At 39.6% G+C, this 22,596-nt stretch overlaps 1 protein-coding gene across 2 annotated transcripts in view; it reads left to right on the forward strand.

Moving 5' to 3' along the window:
• FBXO38 (F-box protein 38) overlaps positions 1-19,029 on the forward strand; it is a 21,602-nt gene extending 2,573 nt beyond the window's left edge. The window contains exons 4-21 of one of the 2 annotated variants that reach the window (XM_010138276.1): positions 333-498; positions 828-965; positions 1,260-1,397; positions 1,777-1,870; positions 2,295-2,425; positions 2,748-2,918; positions 3,166-3,308; positions 4,166-4,385; positions 5,061-5,180; positions 6,278-6,460; positions 8,222-8,718; positions 11,468-11,566; positions 13,245-13,347; positions 14,356-14,522; positions 15,692-15,837; positions 16,636-16,739; positions 17,000-17,113; positions 18,399-19,029. In XM_010138276.1, the coding sequence (XP_010136578.1) occupies positions 333-498; positions 828-965; positions 1,260-1,397; positions 1,777-1,870; positions 2,295-2,425; positions 2,748-2,918; positions 3,166-3,308; positions 4,166-4,385; positions 5,061-5,180; positions 6,278-6,460; positions 8,222-8,718; positions 11,468-11,566; positions 13,245-13,347; positions 14,356-14,522; positions 15,692-15,837; positions 16,636-16,739; positions 17,000-17,113; positions 18,399-18,577 (2,913 nt within the window). In that variant the 3' untranslated portion in view covers positions 18,578-19,029. Of the gene's footprint in view, positions 1-332; positions 499-827; positions 966-1,259; positions 1,398-1,776; positions 1,871-2,294; positions 2,426-2,747; positions 2,919-3,165; positions 3,309-4,165; positions 4,386-5,060; positions 5,181-6,277; positions 6,461-8,221; positions 8,719-11,465; positions 11,567-13,244; positions 13,348-14,355; positions 14,523-15,691; positions 15,838-16,635; positions 16,740-16,999; positions 17,114-18,398 lie in introns of both variants that reach the window. The other variant, XM_010138277.1, reaches the window with a different exon arrangement.
• Positions 19,030-22,596: the final 3,567 nt, after the last annotated feature.

Consider the following 22,596-nt stretch of genomic DNA (forward strand, 5'->3'; position numbering starts at 1 on the left):
AATGTGGCAGGGACTCGTTGCTTACAGGGCTTCGTGTTCAGACTTGGGCTTTGTATTCAGTCCTGGCTGTACAGAGCAGCAGTTAACTGTGACCGTGTTTGCAAATGAGCTCTGTTTTCAGTTGTACCAGTGAGAATCACAGGTGCTCTTAAGTCCAGGAACGAATCAACTCTCTAATCCCTCTACTTTTAAAAAGACCAGTCTTGCTACAAATTAAAAGTGAAACAACACATCGCATTACGTGTAGCGTGTTATAGAGAAGTTTACATGACCGAGAGTATGTTGTTGCTTGAATCGATGTTAGAACATTTGCTTTGCTTTCTTTTGTCCAGGGTGTCGAGACCTCTCATTTAGAGCTGGTGGAAGCTATTTGGACATACATGCCACAAGTTCACATTTTAGGGAAGTTTCGTAATCGTAACGGTGCTTTTCCAATTCCTCCTGAGAACAAGCTGAAAATTCCTATAGGAGCTAAAATTCAGACTTTGCACTTAGTAGGTGAGTGTGGTAATGGTGAAGTCATTGGCTTCAACAGAGGTGAATTTAAAGTCTCAAACTCTGCAAGGTTGTAACTCTTTTTAGGAGAGGGATTTTGGCACGTGGGATTACTTGCTGTGTGTATGATAGCAGCTCCAAAGGGCAAATTCTAAAATACTGTGTTGACAAACTGAGGTGAAGAACTTGTGTTTAACATGTTTAGATTTTCTCACGTGTCCCATAGCAAAGACTTCCTTTTTATAGCCAGACTGCTACTCCAAAGACATGTATCCTAGAGTTTATCATTTAAAACTTGTTTAAAATCTTTTTGTTTTATTGTGTATTATTAGGGGTGAATGTCCCTGAAATTCCTTGTATCCCGATGCTGAGGCACCTTTATTTGAAGTGGGTGAGACTCACCAAACCACAGCCTTTTAAAGATTTCCTTTGTATCAGCTTACGTGCTTTTGTCATGAGGAACTGTGCTGGTAAGAGCAATTCACATATGGCAGGGATGTTTTAGCATGTAGGAAGTGTAATTCTGTTAAAGCTGCATAAGCAGCAACTGTAAATGAAAACCTTGGAACACAAGATTCTGAAAACAGGTGGTGTTTTATTCATGGCGCTGGATAGAAGTGTATTCCTCTCCTGCGCGTTATTTGGTGCTATGTCATTCTGTTGATTTCCTGATCTAGATGCATGGGTTTTAATTCCTTAACATGGTGCATTCAATGTTATTAAGTGAACAACCTTCTTTGTCTGTATTGGTTGGTTCTATGTAGGACCCACAAATTCTTTGAAGTATGTTCCCCTAGTGACGGGCCTGGCTTCTGCTCGAAATTTGGAGCATTTGGAACTGATTCGTGTCCCATTTCTTGGAGGACTTATCCAGCACGTGGTAGAAGATAGCTGGAGATCAGGTATGAAACTACCAAATAGCAGAGGCATGTGAAGCTTACCTTGTTTGTCTGTAACCTATCCTTTCTCGATTGTTATTTTAAAGATTGCAATTTGGAACTATGGTTATGGTGCTAAATAAAGCTCTCCGGAGTATTGTTTTGCTCTTTCAACTGCAGTTAAGTCTCGATTGGTAAGCCAGCCTTACAGTTGCATTTGTTGGTTAGTAGAATCAGCAGGACTGGAGGGGAGTTGGGTGCAAATCTGTGTTTTATTGATTTACTGGAAAAGGTGTGGCTTTGTTAATTCACTTGTCAAGACAGCACTGGTGGAAATGCCTAAGGCTAAATGTTGTGATCGGTGAGTGAAGTCAAAGAATTTTTTTTTTTTTTTATTTGTCAGGTGGCTTTAGAAATTTGCACACTATAGTTTTGGGAGCTTGCAAGAATGCACTTGAAGTTGATCTTGGCTACCTCATCATAACTGCTGCACGAAGGTATGGGCCTTTAGAGCTTTCGTTTCCCCCTTTTTGTTTTACAAAATAAGCACCTTAGTAATCAAGTCCCAAGAACATGAAGAAGCAGAACAGCCTTAAAAAATTTAAGGAATAAACATTTAAACTTTACATAGCAGAAGTATTCTGTGGTTAAAATAACGAGTTATGTCTGGTTTTGCGTCACTTTGTGTTAAAAGCTGCCTTCTTAGACCTGTATCTGAAAAGCGTGGTGCTGTTAGTCTCGTAACTATATTGCTATGTAACTGCCAAATACTGCCATGAACATACAACAAATATCCTCTTAATCCTGCTTTATTGAAATAATATTTTCATTTTATTTTAAGAGAGCATCTTCTTGAGTGATTCCTATGGCAATTGTGTTTTGGCATGCCTTTTCACAGGAATGATTCTTAATTGGTTTCAGGTTGCATGAAGTGCGGATCCAGCCTTCCTTGACCAAAGACGGTGTTTTTTCTGCTTTGAAGATGGCTGAACTGGAATTTCCGCAGTTTGAGACTCTTCATCTAGGATACGTTGATGAGTTTTTACTACAGTGTATGCCATTATTTTGTATACATAAATTATTTGACAAATGTAAGGATTAAATATCTTGAATGTATTTTCAGTCATTTTCTAAGAGAGATTTAAAAGAACATTAATGGACCCATACTGAGGCTGCTGATTTCATGCACCCAAATATGTTTTTCTTCACCTCCTGAAACTCTCACTGAAATTGGGAAAGTCTCAGCTTTAGTGAACTGAAGTGATAATCTGATCCATTTTGCAAAATTGGACAAAAGTAGGGAGTTAGAAAATCGTGCTATAAAAGGCAAGTTTCTGAAATTTTCTGCTGTGTTTGCTACTATGTTTTTCATAGGCAAAATGACGAATGGAGACTTGGTGAAGTACGGCTTGGCTGATGTGGTTGAAAACCCAGGAATTATCACAGATATTGGTATGAAAGCTGTAAATGAAGTTTTTTCTTGCATCAAGTATCTGGTCATTTACAACTGCCCACATCTACATAACCCAAGTAATTGGATCACAGGTATTGCACACCTTTGAAATTTTAGAGATATTGTATGAATTGCTGTGATATTAAAGCAGAAATTTTCCACTCGTAGTGCTGCTTGTTCTATTTCTTAGTAAGTACAGTAGATGGTGCTTGGTTTGGAAGCGTAACGATGCTGGTGACAGGATGGAGATACAGAAGATGCCTACTCTCAAATCTGGAAAGGGTATAATGAAAAATGGGATATGAGTCCTTCAGGAAGTGCATATCTTCTCTTCCGCAGATCATTCCAGGTGGACCCGACTGGTTGACCTCAGCTTGGTGCGATGCCATGCGATAAAGCTAGATTCTTTTAGTCAGTTCATTGAGTTATTGCCAAGCTTAGAATTTATTTCTCTGGACCAGATGTTCCGTGAACCTCCTAAGGTGAGTCTTTCAGGGAATGGTTTTGCTTTTTACTGTTGTCAGCCTGTTGGAAATAGAGTGAGCTCCAGCTGTTAGACATCTCTTAAAAGCTGTGATTAATTAAATAGCTTGGTAAATAAATTACTTTGGTTTGCTACTCTAATGATATTTTAGGGATAATGATGCATCCTCTGCAGATGGGAGCAGTGGCAAACTATGATCTTGTATGAATATATGACCAGGAAATAAGACTCACTCATTGATTCTGTGTTTCTCTTGAGGTCTCTGCTGCTGCTTCATTTTATTGCTCCTTTAATATGGTGGGTTTTTTTCCACACTTAATGGATCTGTTTACAATGCTGAGGGTTTTTTTAATTTTGTAATGGGTGAAATGGGGGTATTGTTACCTTGTTGGAGTGCTTGCAGAGCATAGGAATTTTATTTCTTCATGTTGTCCCCTCTCCCACGTGGTGACACAAATCTTTGCGACAGCTGTTGTAACGTAATGAAAACAGCCTATGTAAAACACTGCCTTCTTTGATCATTAATTCCATCTTGAGGCTACTGTGTTCTAAGATGACTATATAATCTGGTATTTGTATTGATGTAATAGATTTCATAGCAAATGAAATGCAATTTAATAAAGTAATATTACGTGCTTTGTGAGACTCCCTTTCAGTAGGAGTTTTAACAGAGGGTAGGCGTTCTGGGTTGCCAAACTGCAGTGTGTAGCATATGGAAGTATTAGGGACAGTTTCTCCCTTGTCACATGCATATTGTTCTGTTATCCTGACAGAAGTGTTTTCTGTTGACATTATGATATGTTGTCAAGATAATGTGTCTGTTTTCAAATCTTAATAGTTACTCTTTGTTTTCAGGGTTGTGCTCGTGTGGGCCTAAGTGCAGGCACAGGAATCGGTGTCTCATCTGCCCTAGTCAGCAATCAGAACTCTAACAATGACAATGACAACAACAATAACCACCAGAATAACAATAATCCAAACATCCACCACAACAATCAACACCCCAACGACCAGAATGAGGAGAATGAGCTGCGGCAAGATGGTCAAGCTGAAGAGCAGCAGATTGCAGCTGAGGGTAATCTCTGATCTTTGTGAACCTTTGTAGGGAGAGATTTTATTTGCATTGCCACTCACATAGGGTCCTAGAGAAGATACGAATATATGTTGAAAGCTTGTTTCTCTTACAGATCCTGGTATGTAACTTTAATCTTATCTGAGGGGTGTCTGTACATCTGACACCTGCATGGTAAAAGCTGTCTTTGTTTTGTATCTTAATAGCTGTCACAGGCTCATTACATTTCAGTGATATACGTCAGTGAGGGGTTAGCAACATCAAATTTCGGTGTGATACTTATCCTTGGAAGTGTGAAGAGTTCTCCAGGCTCCTCTGGTCAGAGCTGGGAGTACATCACAGTGTCAGGTTGTTTATTTATAAACCTTCCCAGCAAAGGCAAAAGTCACTGGAGGGAACGAATATGTAAATCCTGATTATGCTGCTCACTGCAGTAGAACAAGATGTTTGAGGAGGATGAACAAGATGTTTGAGCCCAAAAGCTGGGCTGTGGCCTAGGCTAAAGAGATGTAGAATAAATCTGTGAGAGACTGCAACCAAGAGACTCACTGAAGGATTCAAGGCATCTGTTATTTATTGATGATTCTCTGACCCTGTGAGTGCCACCTGAACTCATCCTATGCGTATGGTTTCTGTTCCTTCTGTTTCTTCTTCTTGACGTCATCTTAATCTTTTCAGCACTGAATGAGATGGAGGAGGTGGCACAGGAAGAAGGGATGGCTGCTAGGCAGGGCCAGAACGAGCTCCCGGCTCACAGCCAGGCTGTTGTTCCTATGGAGGTTGATGAAGAGCAAGCAGGTAACTCCAGTTTTGGAGATAAATGACTTTTGGTGTCCCCTTCTTGAGGGGATAAGTTTTTCAGTGTAAGTCTGGTTTTCGATAGTTCTCTTAGCTGGGTTGTCTGGTATGTTTGGAATAATGATGCTAGCACAGCTTGCTGCTGTGAAAAAATGTATTGTTTTGAAGTCTGATTTATAATCCCCAGTTTTCTTTTGCATATGGAGTAAAATACCTTGATCTTAAAGCCTTATTTTTGCGCCCAGTATGAGGAAAGACTCAGATGGCCTGAATGAGCCTGCTATGTTGGTGTTAATGGCCTTACTTCTTGCACTGCAGCATGTCAATTCTCTTCTGCCTTTTTCTTTTTCAAGCCAGAACAGTTTGTCCCACTGTTAATTTACTTTGTATTAGTGACATCAGTAGTGACACACATTAGTGACATAAGGCAATCTTGATTTCTTTTATAGCCACTATTTGCTGGACAACATAATTTTCTGCTAAATATGCCAACAACATGAAGTAACATACACGTATGGTGGATCTGTTCACTTTTTCAAGATAACTCCTGAAAAGGTTATTTAACTTCATGTTCATTTCTTGTGTTATTCACAGGCAGATTTGTCATTGTGATTGGCTAATGCCTTCGTTAGTAGCCAAGAGAGATAACTAACAAAGCACATTTATACTGAAGCTTGATAATTCATGCTTCTCCTTCCCACTTCTAGTGGTGGGATGTAGAAGGGTAATTGCAGATGTTCTGACTGACGTTTATGTCTCTGTGGTGGAGGTTTCAGGGACTGCTTATATTACTTAGTTGTGTGGTTACTTGTACTATTGTGGAGGAACCTTTAAGCTATTGTGAAACATTACAGAAAACCTGTGTTTTTTCTAACATTGTGACACTCTTCCCCTTCCAAACTAGAAAGTTTTAATGCTGAAATGCAACGTTTTGTGCTTCTCATATTTGGATCTTAATGAGGGAACCACAGAATGGCTAAATTGAATCAAATTAATCTCTTATCATTTTTTCAAGCAGTTCTAAAAGTCCTTCAACCCTTCAATTCATGCTTGGCTTATTTTTACATGAACTGTTGGCATTCTTCTGCTGTTTTCAGGACCAAGTGGCATTCAGCCTGTTGTGAAAGCAGCACCTATAACTGTCCATGATTCAGACAGTGAGGATGAGGAAGAAAACATGGGGGCTTCAAGAGCAGCCAACATCTCTAACAGCATTGGACAGAATTACTCAGATGGAGAAGAGAAAAGCAGGGATCCAGTGGAAACTAGAGAACCTTCAGGTGTGGAGCAGATGGGTTGCTGGGCGCTGTTAAGCAAAATTTATTCTTAGGCTGCAGTCTTGCCAGTTTATTTCTACCTTTGTAATAGGCATGCTTGTTTGTTTGCCCCCTACTCTTTTCTTCCTGTTAGAAATCTAGAATGAAGGTGTAAGGACACATCTCTCTGAGCTCTAATTACATAGTCACTGTACAGAAACATGGCAATAGTGCTGCTGCACTGCTTTGCATGCAGAAAGCTGCAACTTCTCTTTTGGATTTCCAAGAGCACAAAATTTATCATGTCTGGGAAGCCGAATTAGCAGCTCTGTTGTTTGTGTGACTCATCTATCAAAGCATTGGTGCTGAAACAAAATGTGACTGTTGGGGCAAATGCATGAGAGTTGTAGCCATCTTTTGGCTCATGGGGACCCTGTGGGAGTGTCCTGAAGGGGACTCTTTAAGATCATCTTTACTTTGGGAGTTTTGGAAGTGAGTTAGAATTCTTGGGGTGTTGTTCAGTTAATGCCACCCAAATGACTTCATTGAGTATTCTATCATGTGTGTTTGTGCATGTGTGTTAGTAGCAGTAGTAATTATGTTGTTGTGACTCATTCAGAGTCAGAGGCCTAGAACATCGTGGTAGTATAACAGCTATAAAGAGACATAGAAAAGGATGTTCCCTCTCTTTTCAGCTTACAGCTATAAGCTGCACGTCTGTGGCATTAAGTCCAAGTCCTGAGTACAGTGCCACATGACATGTAGCGTTTCCAGCACCAGAGATGATTTGCTGTTTCCTGTAGCTTGCATTGTAAGTCAAGTAGTTTCGTATTTACACAAGAAAGGAGGAAATTGAAGTTTGAATTGTGATCTGTAAGTAATTGATGCAGCACACATAGTTTTCAGGCTTAATGAATATTTAGCTAAGTAGTTAACATAAAAACCTGCATTGTGAAGGACTGAAAAATGTACTAGCCTAGTAGTACTAGTTTAATTTTTGCAAAGCCTAGGACATATCAGAGCTGTAATGTACCAAGTGTCTTCCTACTGTAACTAGCATACTGCCTACACATTTCGGCAAAACTGGGAGTTGCAGTTGGGAATCTGTAGAGCGCTGTGTTCAAAGCATAGTTCTCAATTCTGGTTTGAGGGTTGAAATAACCTGTGTTTGGAGACAATTTGCGTAAACTCTTGTAGTGCCAATTATGGTTTCATAGGCTTGTTGTAGTGTAAGTAGCTGAGAGGATTAAGACAGTAGACATTAAGTTCCTATTATGATTTGTACACTACTCACTATCATTTTCTCTTCATCTCTAAACTACTTTTACCTATTGACACCACTTTCCATACCCAGGAGGGGGAGCTAGAGATTGCTGTTGAAAGCATAAACTTTAGTCCTATCTATGTTATTATTTAATTCCTCAGATTTATTCCTCATATTTAAGAAAGAAGCCTATTATCTTTCATAAGTCTTTCATCTTTTTATGCTTTAGCCTTTTAACCACTTAGCTGCTTTGTGAAAGTATTAGCCTCTCTGGCAAATACATATCTCATTTGCTGACAGACAACCCAGCACTTACTATAAAAATAGCTGCAAGACATTACAGAGATTCAGCAACTGCTAGAAATATTATTCATTCCCATAACATGTGAATAGCAGCGTGTTCCTGACAAGATTTGTCACTGGCCTTTAGGCTACCTTCTTTTTTAACAGAATAGCACTCAGCATTTATTTCAGTTGTGTATTAGGTTGTCTCATCGTTCTCTCTCGCTTAACTCTTACAGTGAGTGGTAAAGGCAAGACTCCACTGCGGAAGAGATGCAGTGCCAGCCAAGCGGGCCAGACAAAGCAGTTCCACACCGAAGAAAGCAGCTGTGAGAAAGGCTGTCAAGTAACAAGTGAGCAGATTAAAGCAGACATGAAAGCAGCAAGTGACATGCCTGAAAGGAACAAAAGCAAAGATTCTTACCCAGGTTGCAGTAATGCTCCAGGATCAACAGGAACATCTGGCTCCTGCAGTGCTGTTTCTCCTAGCCCTGACTGTGCACTGACAGCTAATAGCCACTCTGCTGGCACCAGTCCAGCAACTGGAGATGAACCGAGGCAGTGTGTCTGCTCACCTTGTAAAAGTGAAGGTTCCAGTGAGAGAGAGACTGAGGAGAGCTCTGTTTGTTCCAGGTGTTCCTGCTACAAGCCACAGGATGCACAGCAAAGGACTAGTGGATGTTGTGATGGGGAATGTCCATCCACGAGTGGAGCCTACAGGAACAGACCAAGCAATGCTGGGTCAGATTTTGCACTTAGGACTCTGTCAAACTCTGGGCCTCCAGGTGAGACAAGTGATGAGAGGACTAGTGGGAGTGCCCATGGGCTTGCCAGTGAAGAGAGCAGCACAGGCTCACAGCAAAGGAACTATGAGATGGAGAATAAAGAAGACTATCCTCGCCGACCACTAACAAGAGCTAGAAGCAAGCTGTCCCACGTCCCTCTGGTGTCAGAGTCAGGTATGACCTATACGTGTATATTAATTTCTGAGTAAACTGCTGTGCTGGCATGAGACAGTATTGAGCAACTGCAACACCCACAGGTAAAACTGAAGTTAAATGTGAAGTTTATTGGTTAATACTTTAAGTGGTTTGTCAAAGGGTCAGAATATTGAGGGAACTGAAATGGCCGCCTTCACTGCCGTAGCAAGGTAAAATAACAGATCTCTCTGAAATAGTGCCAGTGGGGTTTTTTTCTCCATGCAAGTATTTCTGTATGTGTTATCCATACATACTAAACAGTATTTGATTTGCTCATTTGAAAACCAAATGCAACTTCTTTTGACAGCTTCTCTCTTCCTGTGAATTGAATCATTGAATCATAAGACTGTCTCCCCCATTAAAATTCTCCCTTTAAAAGGAAGACAACAGCAGGTATGCTCAGATCTTAGCAAGAAGGCAGAGGTTAATAACTGACACTTCATCAAACAGTAAAGAAAGCCATAATTATAATTGAGCCAAGTTTGTACACTTGGATTCTGTTTCTGAGTGTATAAAATATGGTCATCAAAGTTCTTGAAAACTGTCTTTTTATTAAATGAGTTTGTGCTCACAACATGTGAAACAAACAAAACAACTAAAAAAACCCCCAAAATCCCAAAAGGCTGGAATGAAGCCAGAAGTGTTGGGAGAAAAGAATAGACGTGAGAGGGGAACTTGCTGTTTCTTCCAAATATACTTGCTTTCCAAAATATTCATCTTAGTCTGGCATAGCACATTTTATAATTGCCTCATTTATCCAGGATTCTTTGCTGAGAATATTTGAGAAGTGAAATGAAATGTGCTACTTACAGAACTGTGTGTGTTGGAGGTAGAAAAGTTACATGGCAAATTTGTATTTCTGTTAACATGGAATGATTCAAACACACTATGTCCCGGTGTCTTTCCAGTTTGTCTTTGTGTTAACGAAACCTAAATCACCTAGGATATTGTTCTGTAGATAGATACATCTCAGACTGAAGAAATGAGCTTGCTATTAAATTTGAAATGTCTTGTTCTCTACCTTGCTCCATTATAACTAGTAATTGGTCCACAAAAATGAAAAGAAAATATTTCCTCTCTATCCTCATCCATTACCAAAACACAAAGTGAAGTCAGTTAGATCTAAGTATTAAATTAGGGTATCTTTCTGAAAGTATCTCTATTTTCATGTTTCTTTTGTTAGTCAGGAAAAAGATCTGTTCTGCTTGTGCAGAACAAGCAGAATTAGCTGATGCTTGAGGCAGAATGCAGGGCTCGGTCTGTCATTTTTCTCTTCTAAGTCTGTGTAATATATAGGACAGTGAGACTTCTGCCTTGCTGTTACGGGGTTTTTCTTCACTAGGAGAGGACACACAGCTCGTTGGAGTATAACCTGGAAATGCTTTGTTACTGAGTTGGAAATGTTCTTCCACAAATCGTCTAAAAATGTGCCTTGAATATGACTGTATTCTGTTATTCTGCATAAAACATTGTGGTTTTCAGCTTCTGTAACAAGCCTATGCTTGATAGTAGAAATATTTTTTTTTCTCTTATTTACTCAGTGGAACAAGTCAAATATTAAAGACAGTGAAATTTTAAGAGCATTAGCACCGCAGACTGCCTAACTAAAGCACAACTCAAGTGTGTAATTTTGATTTTTTTACTTCACAAATGTAAGCCACGCTTTTCATCTGCAAGCTTGCTGAGGGTGCACTGGGTCCTGCTGTCTGTGTCATTGATGAAGATGTTAAACAGCACTGGTCCCCGAACAGACCCCTGAGGGACACCACCTGTCATCAGTATAGTCTCTAACATTTTGTATTTCTGTCTTGATTGTGAATCTTTGTGAACATGCCATATGTAACAAAAAAGTGAAAGGAAGCTTAATTTTAGTAAAATAACTTCTCATTTGGAATGTTAATCAAGAAAATTTTTACTGTAGGAAGTAAGGGGGGGGTCACCTGTCATAATTTCAAAGTTTCATCTTTTACATCAAGCCGGAATTTGATGTCACGGGTGCATGAAATGGAGTAAGCAGCAGCTTGGGAACATCAGAGTATTTTATACCTGGACTTCCTTTGCAATATTAGGAAAAACTTAATGACAGTTACAAAGAGCAGACTTTGAAGTGGCCTGAGATCACTTCTGCTATTTAGAACATTAAAACTATTTTGGTTCGTGCATTTGTCAATAATGGTCAGTTTGCTGCGTAAAACCCAACAGTTCATCCTCTTGGCTTGGCTCCACATCTTTCTGTGATGTTGAACTTGCAGGTTCAGCATTCCTCTGTTTTCATCTATAAACAGCCCACTCCCCTGCCCCAGGTTACTTGGTATGAATGATTCTGAGCAACAAACCTGAAGATGAAGCAAAAGAGAGAGAGGGGCTTTCAAGCCAGGCAGGTATTTTGATCTGCTTATGTAAGAAAAGTATGTTCTCATTGGATGTTTTCAGCTAGAGAATGCCCCTACTGTTATCCTGACAAGTAAAACAGAGGAAAGATTTGTCTGTTTTCCATTTCCAGAGGTGGCTAAGCCAAAGCCACGGCAAACCACAAAGCGGAAAAGGACAGCTGACAAATCCACAAGTACAAGTGACCCGGTTATCGAAGATGATCACGTTCAAGTAAGGTCTTTTCCTTCACTTCCTGCAGATGTATCGGCTGGGGATGCTCATGAACAATGATGTAATTATACAAGCTTGTCTTCTGTGTAGAGCCCAATGAGTTGTAACTGATGTTGCTGCTCTTTTTGGTCTTAACCATACACAGGTGGTATATATACATTTACATATTATTTTATATATATATATCTTATACAGGTGGTATATATACAGATACATTTTCCAACAGGAAATTTCTCTGTTGGTTGCAGTGCTGCTTTTGAGTGGCCTGAGAAGAGCAAAACATAAGCTAAAGCTAAACTTGAATTTTGTCAGAGGCTCCTGGCTATAGTGCTGCATGAAGTCCTGCCTTCCCACAGTGTCCTTCTTGATGTGCAGGGAAACAATTTATTCTGTGGCATTTATTTTTGAAATGATGGCGTAGGCTACTGCTGTTAACAGGAATATGGGATATGTAGTTACCTCTGGTCATAGCAACTCAACTGTTACTCTAAGGCTGGAGGTTCTCTTAATATGTAAGTAACATGAGTTAGTTCTTCTGCAGTGAAGATCAGTCTTTGGAAGATAAATTGCAAGGTCTGGTTTCACTGTGTTGAGGCTGTTTACCCAAGGGTTATATTCTAGCTGACTATGAGATTGCTTCAAAGAGTGACTCTGAACATCTGCCTTAAGCTTCTCTTCTGATTCTGTCTATAGAGGAACTGCCTGCACTTTTTTTCCCCTCTTTGTCCCGTGGAGAACTTAGCCTCACTGATTTAAGACAGATTTTGTGAATGTGCCCCATAATATTTTTTTGGTTACTAGGATGCATTACAGCTTTTGTTATAAGCATAAAAGATATTTTTGGGTACGTGATTTTTCTTCTTAAAGTATGCTTTGTTGAATGAACAGTATTGGGAGGTTTAATTTTTTAAATAAGTGGTTACAAGAAACAGTTCCAGTTGAGGGAATTGGAAGAGCCTATTGCAGAATGCTTTTTTTCTCTTTACATGTGTTTAGTTTGTTTTCCTAGAACTCTGTTTGACTTTCTCTGTATAACTGGTCAGCTTCATCCTTGGACTGCTAAATTTTGCTAGAATTTTTAGTGATAAAACTTTGAAAAATACATACAAAAACCCAGAAAGATCTTACTACATTCTCGCTGCACTCGTGCTAGTTAAATAATTCCACGTTGTGTGCTTTATTTTTATAACACTGATAGTGCACATAGAGGATTAAGAAGTTATGTATATAGTTCTAAATGCTCCGTGTGAGTTTTTCCTCTGAGATAGCGCTGGTAAAATACCTTGGTGTGGGAAGTTCAAACTGTGAGTCTCTGCCAGACCTTCTGTCTGTGTTTAGACAAGTGTTACTGTTCAGAATTGCCATTTTTGTCATTGTAGTTGAAAAATAGAAATTGAATAGTAGAGATTTTGAAGTTCATGATGAATGATACTTAGATTTTCTGACAGAAATTGTGCCTTCTGATAGGATTGCCCTACTTTCATCTTGTGAAGTTCTTCTGCATTTTGTGGTGTTGCTGATCACCAGGAAGTCTTTTGTCCTGACTGCCATCAGTAGCCTTGTTCTTTCAAATACTTGTTGTGAATAGGCCATATCTTTTAAAATTCAGTCTATTTTAATTTTTTGTTGTTGTTTTTACCCTCTCATAGATCGTCTCTTTTTAAAAAATTTTCACCAGGTACTGACTTTGAAATCCAAAAACCTTGTTGGAATCACCTTGACCAATTGTGGAATAACAGATTTGGTACTGAAAGACTGTCCCAAAATGATGTTCATACATGGTATGTAGTTAACGTCATGTGTGACTCCTCTACCTGGCATTATTAGAAATTTTTGAAAGTGTTAAAGTCAATTCACTGCTTATTTTGTATTCAGTATATCAGCTACTTTGCTACGTGTCAGACTGATGGTTAGAACAGCAAATATTACTGCTTCTCAAAAGCCTCTTTCCTTATAAGGTGTAACAGGTTTAATAAAGATTAGTATCTGAAAATCAACAGATGAAATTATATGACAGTTAGGAAGATGAGGTGTTTATTGAAGAGTGATAATGTAGTAATTGGAAGCTGATGAGTACTTGTTTTTTCTCCCATTTCTTCCTGATACTGTAGATTATTTAGCTGTCATGATGATACTTTTCTCCTTGATGTGATAAAAATCTCTTTTAAATTATGGCACATAGGCTGTGTTAGGTTCACATGCCAGGGTGTGTGACTAGTCCTGTATTGAAGCATTGGGTCGTTTATTGCTTTCTGCAATATCCACGCTAAATAACACTTTTTCCTCTTTCACTTAGAGAATGAAGAAACCAGTTCTTTATTCCAGAGTACTTCTTGGAACATACATTAATTTTGAACTAAGTTTTGATTACATGAGCAGCATTACTGGAAAGGAAATAGCTTTATTTTACATTGTGTGGCTTCAGAATACTGTATTCAATCTGATTTTGAAGTCAGTGGTTTTCAGTTGTGGCGGTCCACAGGTCATTTCAGGGGACTTTGTGAAAGGAAACAAAGGGAGAAAAAGGTTATTGTTAGATTAAATTTGACATGGCCTTTTAAAAGGAGTCTTCTCACAAGTTCACAAATTAAAAGTTTGATCAGTGTGGAAGTGGACAGCTATTCTATTTCTTCCATATGCTGAAGTTGCCAGCTATCCAAACTGCTTCAGTAATTGTTACTTTCACTGCCTTCTTCTGAAACAGTTGGCTTTGGAAGTCTCTGACAGGAGGCTCCTGAGGTCTTTTCAGTATTACATTTCATTTAATAATTTTGTTTGTTCATTTATAGCTACAAGGTGCCGGGTATTGAAACACTTGAAAGTAGAAAATGCGCCAGTTGTCAATCGGTTTGACTATGCCCAGTGCAAGAAGTTAAACATGGATCAGGTTCTTGATCAGATTCTCAGGATGCCACCAGAAAGAAACCGGATCATTTATCTTCGTCCAATGCAGCAGGTACACAGTTAACTTTCATTTAATCGTGGACAGATCTGAAGTTCTGCTTGTATTCTTTCACCACTCTTGGCTTCCTGTGTTTTTCAATTAGAAAAAGAAATGTAAATGTTACAGCTCTGAGAACCTTGTTTTAGCCCATCAAGGCTTTTATTGCAGAATCTAGAATTTGGATGATACTGGATTTTAAGACTTAATGTTACCATCTCCAATATTCATTCATAAGACGATACCGTAAAAAATCATGATGCATTGAATGAATTCCAAACTGCATAACTAAGACTAACTGTAAGAACCTAGGTGCTACTAAGTCAGCTTGTAGGTATGTGTAAGCAGAAGCATGACGTAGGTATAGGTATCTGAAATCTTCAAGCCACGTCCCATGATTTGGTAACTGCAGTTAGTGTTTGAATACTGCTTTAGGGAAAGCCACATCCTCTTTTGATGCTAAACAGTGTTGCAAGATAGCTGTGCTACTGGGCGCTACCCTTTCCTCCCCCAGATGTCGTGTTGGAGACGAAAGCACTGACCTTTAGTGAGTTGTTGAGGTCATTTGTTAAGTAATTAAGAAGGCTTAATTTAAGATCCAGAATGGTATTTTGACTTTATTTGACTAGCCAGAGCATTCTGTATTATATTCTAAAGCTGCTTCTCTCATGTAAAGCAATGCTGCTTCTGGCTCAGTTTGCCTGACTAACAAGACTGATTTGACATACAAGCCAGCTTTTCTTTGATGCCAGATCTCTTGCTTTAGCTCTTAGAGGACAGCAGTAAGACTATTAGGAGAAAAAAAAAAAGACAACCAAACAAAAAAACAAAAATAACTGCCAAAAAAAATCTACATTTAAGCCAGAGACAAATTCTGAGAAAGTGAAAGTAGTTTAGACCATCATGTAATTTTTCCAAAGTTTACTTTTACATTGAAGTTGTGAAGCACATCAGAAAATAGACATTTATCATCAAATTCCACCACTTGAGAAGATTCATTGGCAAAGCTGCGCTAGAGAAGTTTTACTCTGCATAATCATGTATTTGATGTATGCTGTTAAAATTTCTTTTCACTGGATGTGTTCCCCCAGAATTTGGGGCGTCTGGTAGATGTCTGCTCTTGACTCTAAAATCACGTCTCTTGTTTCTCTTGGTTACAAGTCTTTGTTTGTTGCCTTTCACAGGTTGACACCTTGACTCTTGAGCAAAAGATATTCAGTGGCCCTTACCCATACCACATTTGCATAATTCATGAATTCAGTAACCCACCCAATGTCCGCAATAAGGTGCGCGTTCGGAGCTGGATGGATACCATAGCAAATATCAACCAGTGAGTATTTGCTCTTCAGTAGCTTTACAGAAGAGAGATCCAATCCTGATTCAGCAGCTGCAGCTTCGGTTGAGCCGTAGACTCGTGGTATCCTGTTAGCAAAATTAAAAAAGGTTAGCTGAGTAGTGAAGGTTGAATTCGAGATAGTGCAATGTAGAATTTCAATGTCAAGAGGTATCTGCTACAAAACATAGATTAAACTGAACTGTATGAAAAATGCTCTAGAATTCTCCAGTTCTATCCAGCTGAAATGCAACTGAACATTGAAGTAGTCAGGATGGCTGAGGAATATCTTTGAATCTGAAAACAAGTTTCTTTTATTAAAAAAGAGACTCATTTAATCCAAGAAATAATGTTAATTTCTGGAGAAGATGATGTGCAGTCCATATCAGCTCCTTACTGAGGAGCAAAAATTCCCAACAGCAGGGAATTGTATATGGTACCTCTCATCCAACTGTTTTAAGCCAGTGGGTTTTGTGTCCTGATTTTTCATGGCTAAGTGAACAGATTTACTTTTGCAATGTTGTTTAGTTGCAGCTGTGTTGGATTGTTCTGTACAGACAGAAAGCTACGCTTAAAAGGTAGCTTACGTGGTTTCTCATCTAAACCGTACATAGTCTCCAAAGTGAAAGGGTTGCATACTTGGGGTGTGCGTGTGAGGGTCTTAGAGGGGTGTTTCTGTGGATTCAGCCTCTATAAAGGAAAAGTTGTGTCATAGATTTCCCATTTGTTTTTATTTCCTCCTGCCTTCGCAGTTCCTATCACTGCTGATGGTAATCTCTTCTTCCTTCTCTCTAGGGAGCTTATTAAATATGAGTTCTTCCCGGAAGCTACACGAACTGATGAAGACCTGAAGAAATACACTAAGTACCCTTGGGGACGAGATATTTACACTCTAGAAGGTGAGTGTTTCTAGAGAGCGGAAAGCTGATATCTATCTCTTGGTAAGTTAAGTAACTTTGCATCAAGTTACAAGAGACGAGAACAATTCTTACGAGGAAAGTGGCACTCACCTTTGGCAGAGCGAGGGAATCAAAGTGAGGAGGTGTTTTTCCTCATGTGAGTGACCAACCTTTGTGATATCAGTGAAGTTCACTCAATGAAGAGTGCTGATGCTGCAGGAGTGACATTGTCTACTTCATGTCCCTATCCTGTCTTCTAGGCATTGTGGATGGTGCCCCTTATTCCATGATTACTGACTTCCCCTGGTTGAGATCGCTGAGAACAGCAGAGCCAAACAGCTATGCTAGATATGACTTCGAGGATGATGAGAGAAGTGAGTAATCTTTTTTGATGTGTTCAAAGAACTTTAACCTGTTGCTTGGTCCCAAGCTGACAGTGCATTCCTTTTATTTTTCAGTTTTCTAATTCTTATGCTGGTTTTGGTAGACTGTAAATAACTACTCATAGCAGTGTTGGGAGCTTGAGGAGAAGGATGTCCAGCAGAGGAGAGGGCTGTAGTGCTACAAGTGTATCGACCAACTGGAGACTTCTAATACTTACAGTCAGACAGCACATCTGGTGCTTAGCCTAAAAATGTGATGGGCTTGTCATATCCAGAAGAACGAGTGCATTTAACACATACACAAAACTAACATTGTGATGTCTAGCCCCAGCAATTCAGGTTCTGTAGAGTTTGCTGGCGTTACTGCTGGAAGCTCAGCTGGGCTGCTGCCTCTGGCTTTGTTTTATGAAAGGGTGTTAAGGTCAGCTGAAGAGAGCCCAGCAGAGAGAAGTGAGACTCAGAGGAACTTGGGAGAAAAGAGAAAGGAACTGGACTTAAACTCTGCAACAGAGATGATGTGGGTCAGAGTTAGGGTAGATATGCCTCTTTCTATTTAGGAGCCTGTCTTATAAAATATTATTGTGAGCAGTTCCTAGGACTCAATTAAGAACTTTGCTTGGTAGCAGGGAAAAATATGTTCTTCCACTACTTAAATTAAGAAGGCTTTGGAATCTCCTTTATCGGGGTATTTTTAATTGACATTATTTTGGATCTTCTTATCTAGCTCCAGTTCAAGGGGATGAAGGTCAAGAGAATAAGGAAGGAATTGTTTTTTGGCTATACCTTTCTCTGATTTGTTTTATTTTTATTTTATTTAAATCTGATTTCATAGACTTAATGCTTGTACAGTATGTAGTCTGAATTATCATTGATATGTATTTGATTTAAAAGCCTAATTAGATTAAAACCATGATGTTAAAGCCATAAAAAATGACTGCTGCTTTATCCTTAATTGCTCTTGTTTGTGAAACAGTGATGCCATCAGTGAAATGGATGGCCTGAAAGCATGTCAGATAAATCTCAGGGGGAGGACTTTGTAATGTGCTGGGATTCCCTTCTCTCGGAGACATACGGGCTTTGTGTACATTAAATGAGTATTAGAGCTATTGCAAGGTTTTAATATGAGGAAGGCAGAACACCTTTTCTGCTTGGATAATATTCCTTAAACATGTGTGCTCAATGGAAGATGTCTCTTTGTTTTGTTTTCCAAGTATTTAGTGCAAAACAGAATCACTTGTGAAAGATTCTAGTTTTTATTCTTGTGTGCCTTCCACAGCTACTATTTATGCACCCCGAAGGAAAGGGCAGTTGTCTGCAGACATCTGTATGGAGACAATAGGAGAGGAGATCTCTGAACTGCGCCAGATGAAAAAAGGTGTATTCCAGCGCGTGGTGGCTATCTTCATTCATTACTGTGATGTCAATGGTGAACCAGTGGAGGACGATTACATCTGAGAGGAGGCTCTCCCTACCCTGTCACCTTTCCCTAAATCCCAGTTGGCACTGCTGGCCGAGAAAGCAGGTGGATTCTTTCCAAATGCAAAGCATTTTCTTGAAACACATACTTTGCAGTTGCTCTAAAACAGTTTAGAAAAGAGTATGTAGTAAATGTATAATGGAAAGTAAAAATTGTATACTAAGATTTGTACATAGAGAAACAAAAGAAAAACTTCTTAATACTGAGACTTTATTTCATATGTTTATACAATTTAATTTAAATTCCATTTTAATGAAGGCCAATAATTAGGAACAGGGAAGAATATTTTAATTTTTCAGCCCATACAATTCATAGCAGTATTTTTTTTCTTATAAACAAAATCCCATTTGCTGTGTTCAAAAGAGTCATCAGAGTCTCTTTTAATCTGTGCCTTTTTCTTGAGCATTTAAGAGTCCAGTCTGAGTAAACCTGTTGAGCACAATCTTTGTGTCTTGTGTGCATTTTTCAAAGGGAAAGAATTATTCTACAGCTGATGCAAAGATGACCAAAAGCAGAAAAAAATAGTGAAGTTAATGATCTGTGGTAGTTTCTAGAGTTCATTAAACACGTTTTTGAGAAAGGAAAAACCCCACATTTAGCACCTTGGAAGCAGAAGAAATGTTCTAAAATATTTTGTACCATTAGATTTCATTTTAATACTGTATTTGTAATACAAAAAATAAGTTGCTAATTGCTGGTTCCACTCCCTTTAACATAAATCTTCACATACTAACTGGCTGAAAGCTGAATTTTCCCTTAAGACAGGCAGGAAAAGGGATGTGTAATTGCTTAGCTATAGCTCTGTCAGTACAGGATCCATCTGATTCAACCGTGAGCTTTCAGGCTGAATCATGCTTACTTACTAATACAGGTTTTCCTTACAGTCAGTGCACACTGCTGCTCTTTGCCCCTGAATACTTGTTTTTATTGTGTATAGAAAATGCCTCTGGTTACCCCAGTATCCATAGATGTTTTTGTGTATATGTCCAGAGTTTACTGCAAGTCCAGTATACACGCGTAAAAATGCACAAGTTGGTATTAAAACAGCTGGCTTGTGTGCTGTTAGCAATGTGCCCTGTGGGGGTGGGAGACCTCTTCAAGGGTAACGTGCTGTGCTGTGAAACGGTGTCTGCATGCCCGCACAGCCCTGCCTGCACCGACGCACTTCTAGATGTGCCTGAGCTGTCATTCACGCTTTTTTAAAGTTGCGGCGTTACCTAGCCTAACAAATGACAGTTACGAACTTCCTGCCGTAAAAGCTGTAGAGCAGATTAGTTTCTACCCATATGCAATCTCACACGTCATTGTTAATGATTTTAATTATTTGAACTTTGGTATAAACGTGGCTCAAGGGGATTTCTGTGATGATTAGCTCGGTAGGATTGAAGAGGCAAGACTGGTTAGCACAGCAAAGCCAGTGTTAAGTTTTGTCTGCGTCTGTCCCTCTGTGGAAATTCTTGAGGTAATGTGGAACTAGAAATACATCACACAAAAGGAAGAGAATGGTGCCTAATGGAAGCAGCAAAAGATTGGCACAGTAGTGTTTCCTCACATGTGCTGTCTCTACCCTAACTGGAGGTGGGCTGCTAAATACCAGGTAACTATGTGAGTGCGTTCAATTTGCTTTAATGGTTTAGTGGTAACCAATATATTTAATCATAAATAATAAATTAATCAATATTAAGACAAAACATAGTTGTGACCCTTCATAGAAATGTTTCAAATCATCTGAGTAATTGATTGTCATATTTACCATTTTAATACAGCACACACAGGAAAATGTTACTGTTTTTCTAGAGTATTGCACCAGATCTCCATCTGGTATCTCTAACTTTAGCCTTTTGAAGAAGTGTTTATACAAATAATGTACTTATTTATATTCAGTAGTTCTGTGAGCGACTGAATCTTGCAGGAGCTTTAACCTCTGAAACATTACACCCATTTTACACGTAGTGGTAATGTACTGACTAAATTCATTGTGTCCATCTTGTGAGAGCTCTGAGTGACAGAGGCTGTATTGAGATTGCATCTGGGATCTGGCCAGGCAACCTGCTCTCTTTGCTAAGTTCAGTATCTGAAATTGAGGAAAGGTGCAAAGCAGATGAAAAGAGTTACTTTCCTGCTCAATCTTAAGTAGTTAAATAAAATAAATCATTGCTAGTACAGTATAGTTGGTGTCAGCAGGAGCTGCTGTGCAAACAATTTTCGTGCCAGTCTCTGGCTTCAGTGGTGTTCCACTAGTGGCAGGCATACACTCTCAGTACGCTGTCAGCTCCCTGGTGAAAAGCTGTCCCAGTTGTAAGGGCTGAAAATGTCTTGATTGGTTTTCCACCGAGAAGAACAGAAAGTTGCAGTTGTCATTTGGGCTTGTGATTTCTTCTTTTGTGGATCCCTGAGTCACTGCACTGGAGGGGGGATGGTTACAGTAAAGATTGCTCTGACATCAGCTGAAATTTGCTGATGGGGGGCAGTGTGTGCACAATGATCATGAGTGTTCCCTTTTGCAAGTTGGTTTTGAATTTGTCAGCTGAAGCAGGTTAAGTACATCAACCAACCATCTGCAAGAGCAAGGGAACTGAAGGCTGGTAACAAGCATGAACTTGATTCATACAATTTGTTCACATGCTAAACTGTCTCTGGGATTTTTACGTTGCAGTCTATCTTTGCCATGAGGGTTACTTCTCCTTTGCAGGACTTGGCATCTACAACCAGCATTCCTGTTTGAGTTCTCTGATTTGTATTTTTCAGAACCTTTGCCTGTCTAATCCATCAGAAGTGGTCAGATTGGTTTCACGCTCCTCTGCGCTGTGGTAGGGCTACACAGCCCTTTGTTGCTTGTCTGGCTTTGGCAACGACTGGCCATGAGTGTTAGACTGTGATGTGCCCCAGGCGCTGGACGCTTGCCTGCCCTTGCTGTGTCCTCCTGCCCGGGACAGGGCAGGGAGGTGCTGACAGGGAAAGGAGTGAGTCCCTTCCACGCCCCAGAGGCCAGGTCATCTCGGCGAGCTAGAGCAGTGCTACGCAGTGAAAAAGCTGGCTTTGTCCTACAAACTTGCCTCTGGGCCTCAGCTTAAATCCGGTTTCTTGGAAGACAGGTTCGTGTGCAAAGGCTATTTCAGGAGCACTTTCTGTATAAAGCACTATCTCTTGTGAAGTTTCAGATAATTCAGTTTCAGGAATTTCTGGCATAAATATTTTGACAACTTAAGGGAAACTAAGGCTTAGAATGAAGTAATTTACAGTCAGTTGTTCTCTTGGTTTTACTTCAAAAGGAATTTGACTGACTTCTTTCAGAAACACTTTTCACTTCCTTGCATAAGATGCAAGTCCTTTTCACATGTTCATAACATCTTCTTGACCGAAAATCAGCAAAGAACAGCTGGTATAAATAAATACCCTTCTATCAGAGCTCTAGGTCAACTAAGAAGAAATCAATTATTTCCTTTTTTTTTTTTATACTTAAGCAACTTGATTCCAGGTCACAGAAGGTACAGTGAGGGATATTTAGACATTTAGACTTATGTATTGTGGCATGCAAGAGATTCAGCATGGTACAGAGTGGTTTTGAAATGTTTGATGTAGTATCTAGAAAAGATGATACTTTATGTCCATTTCATTTTCTTAAGCCCTATCTATATCTCCAAAATGTCCTATAGACTTTGTGGAAAACTGTCACCACATTTACAGAAGCAGATGTAGAGATATTAGGCTTGAGAGAGTCTGGTTTGCAGCTTCCAGGTTGTAAAGAGATGGGATCGCCTGTGTCTGACCTTCCTCCTGTCTCTCCCTTTTGTTTCCTTTTAGGGCAGTCTGTTATTCAATTGTCAGGTCAAGCCGTGGAGGGCAAGAAAGGGTTTCCGCTGGTCTGCCTAGTTGTTAAACTTCCCTCAGAAAGCGGGCCAGATGCCTTCTGTCCATATGTGACAGGCTTCCCTCCACACAGTGAAGTCTGGTCTGACACCTCTCTTTTGGTCTCTGGCAGCAGGAGCAGGCTGCT

The sequence above is a fragment of the Buceros rhinoceros genome, unplaced genomic scaffold (assembly GCF_000710305.1).
Source record: "Buceros rhinoceros silvestris isolate BGI_N320 unplaced genomic scaffold, ASM71030v1 scaffold44256, whole genome shotgun sequence".
NCBI lineage: Eukaryota > Metazoa > Chordata > Aves > Bucerotiformes > Bucerotidae > Buceros > Buceros rhinoceros.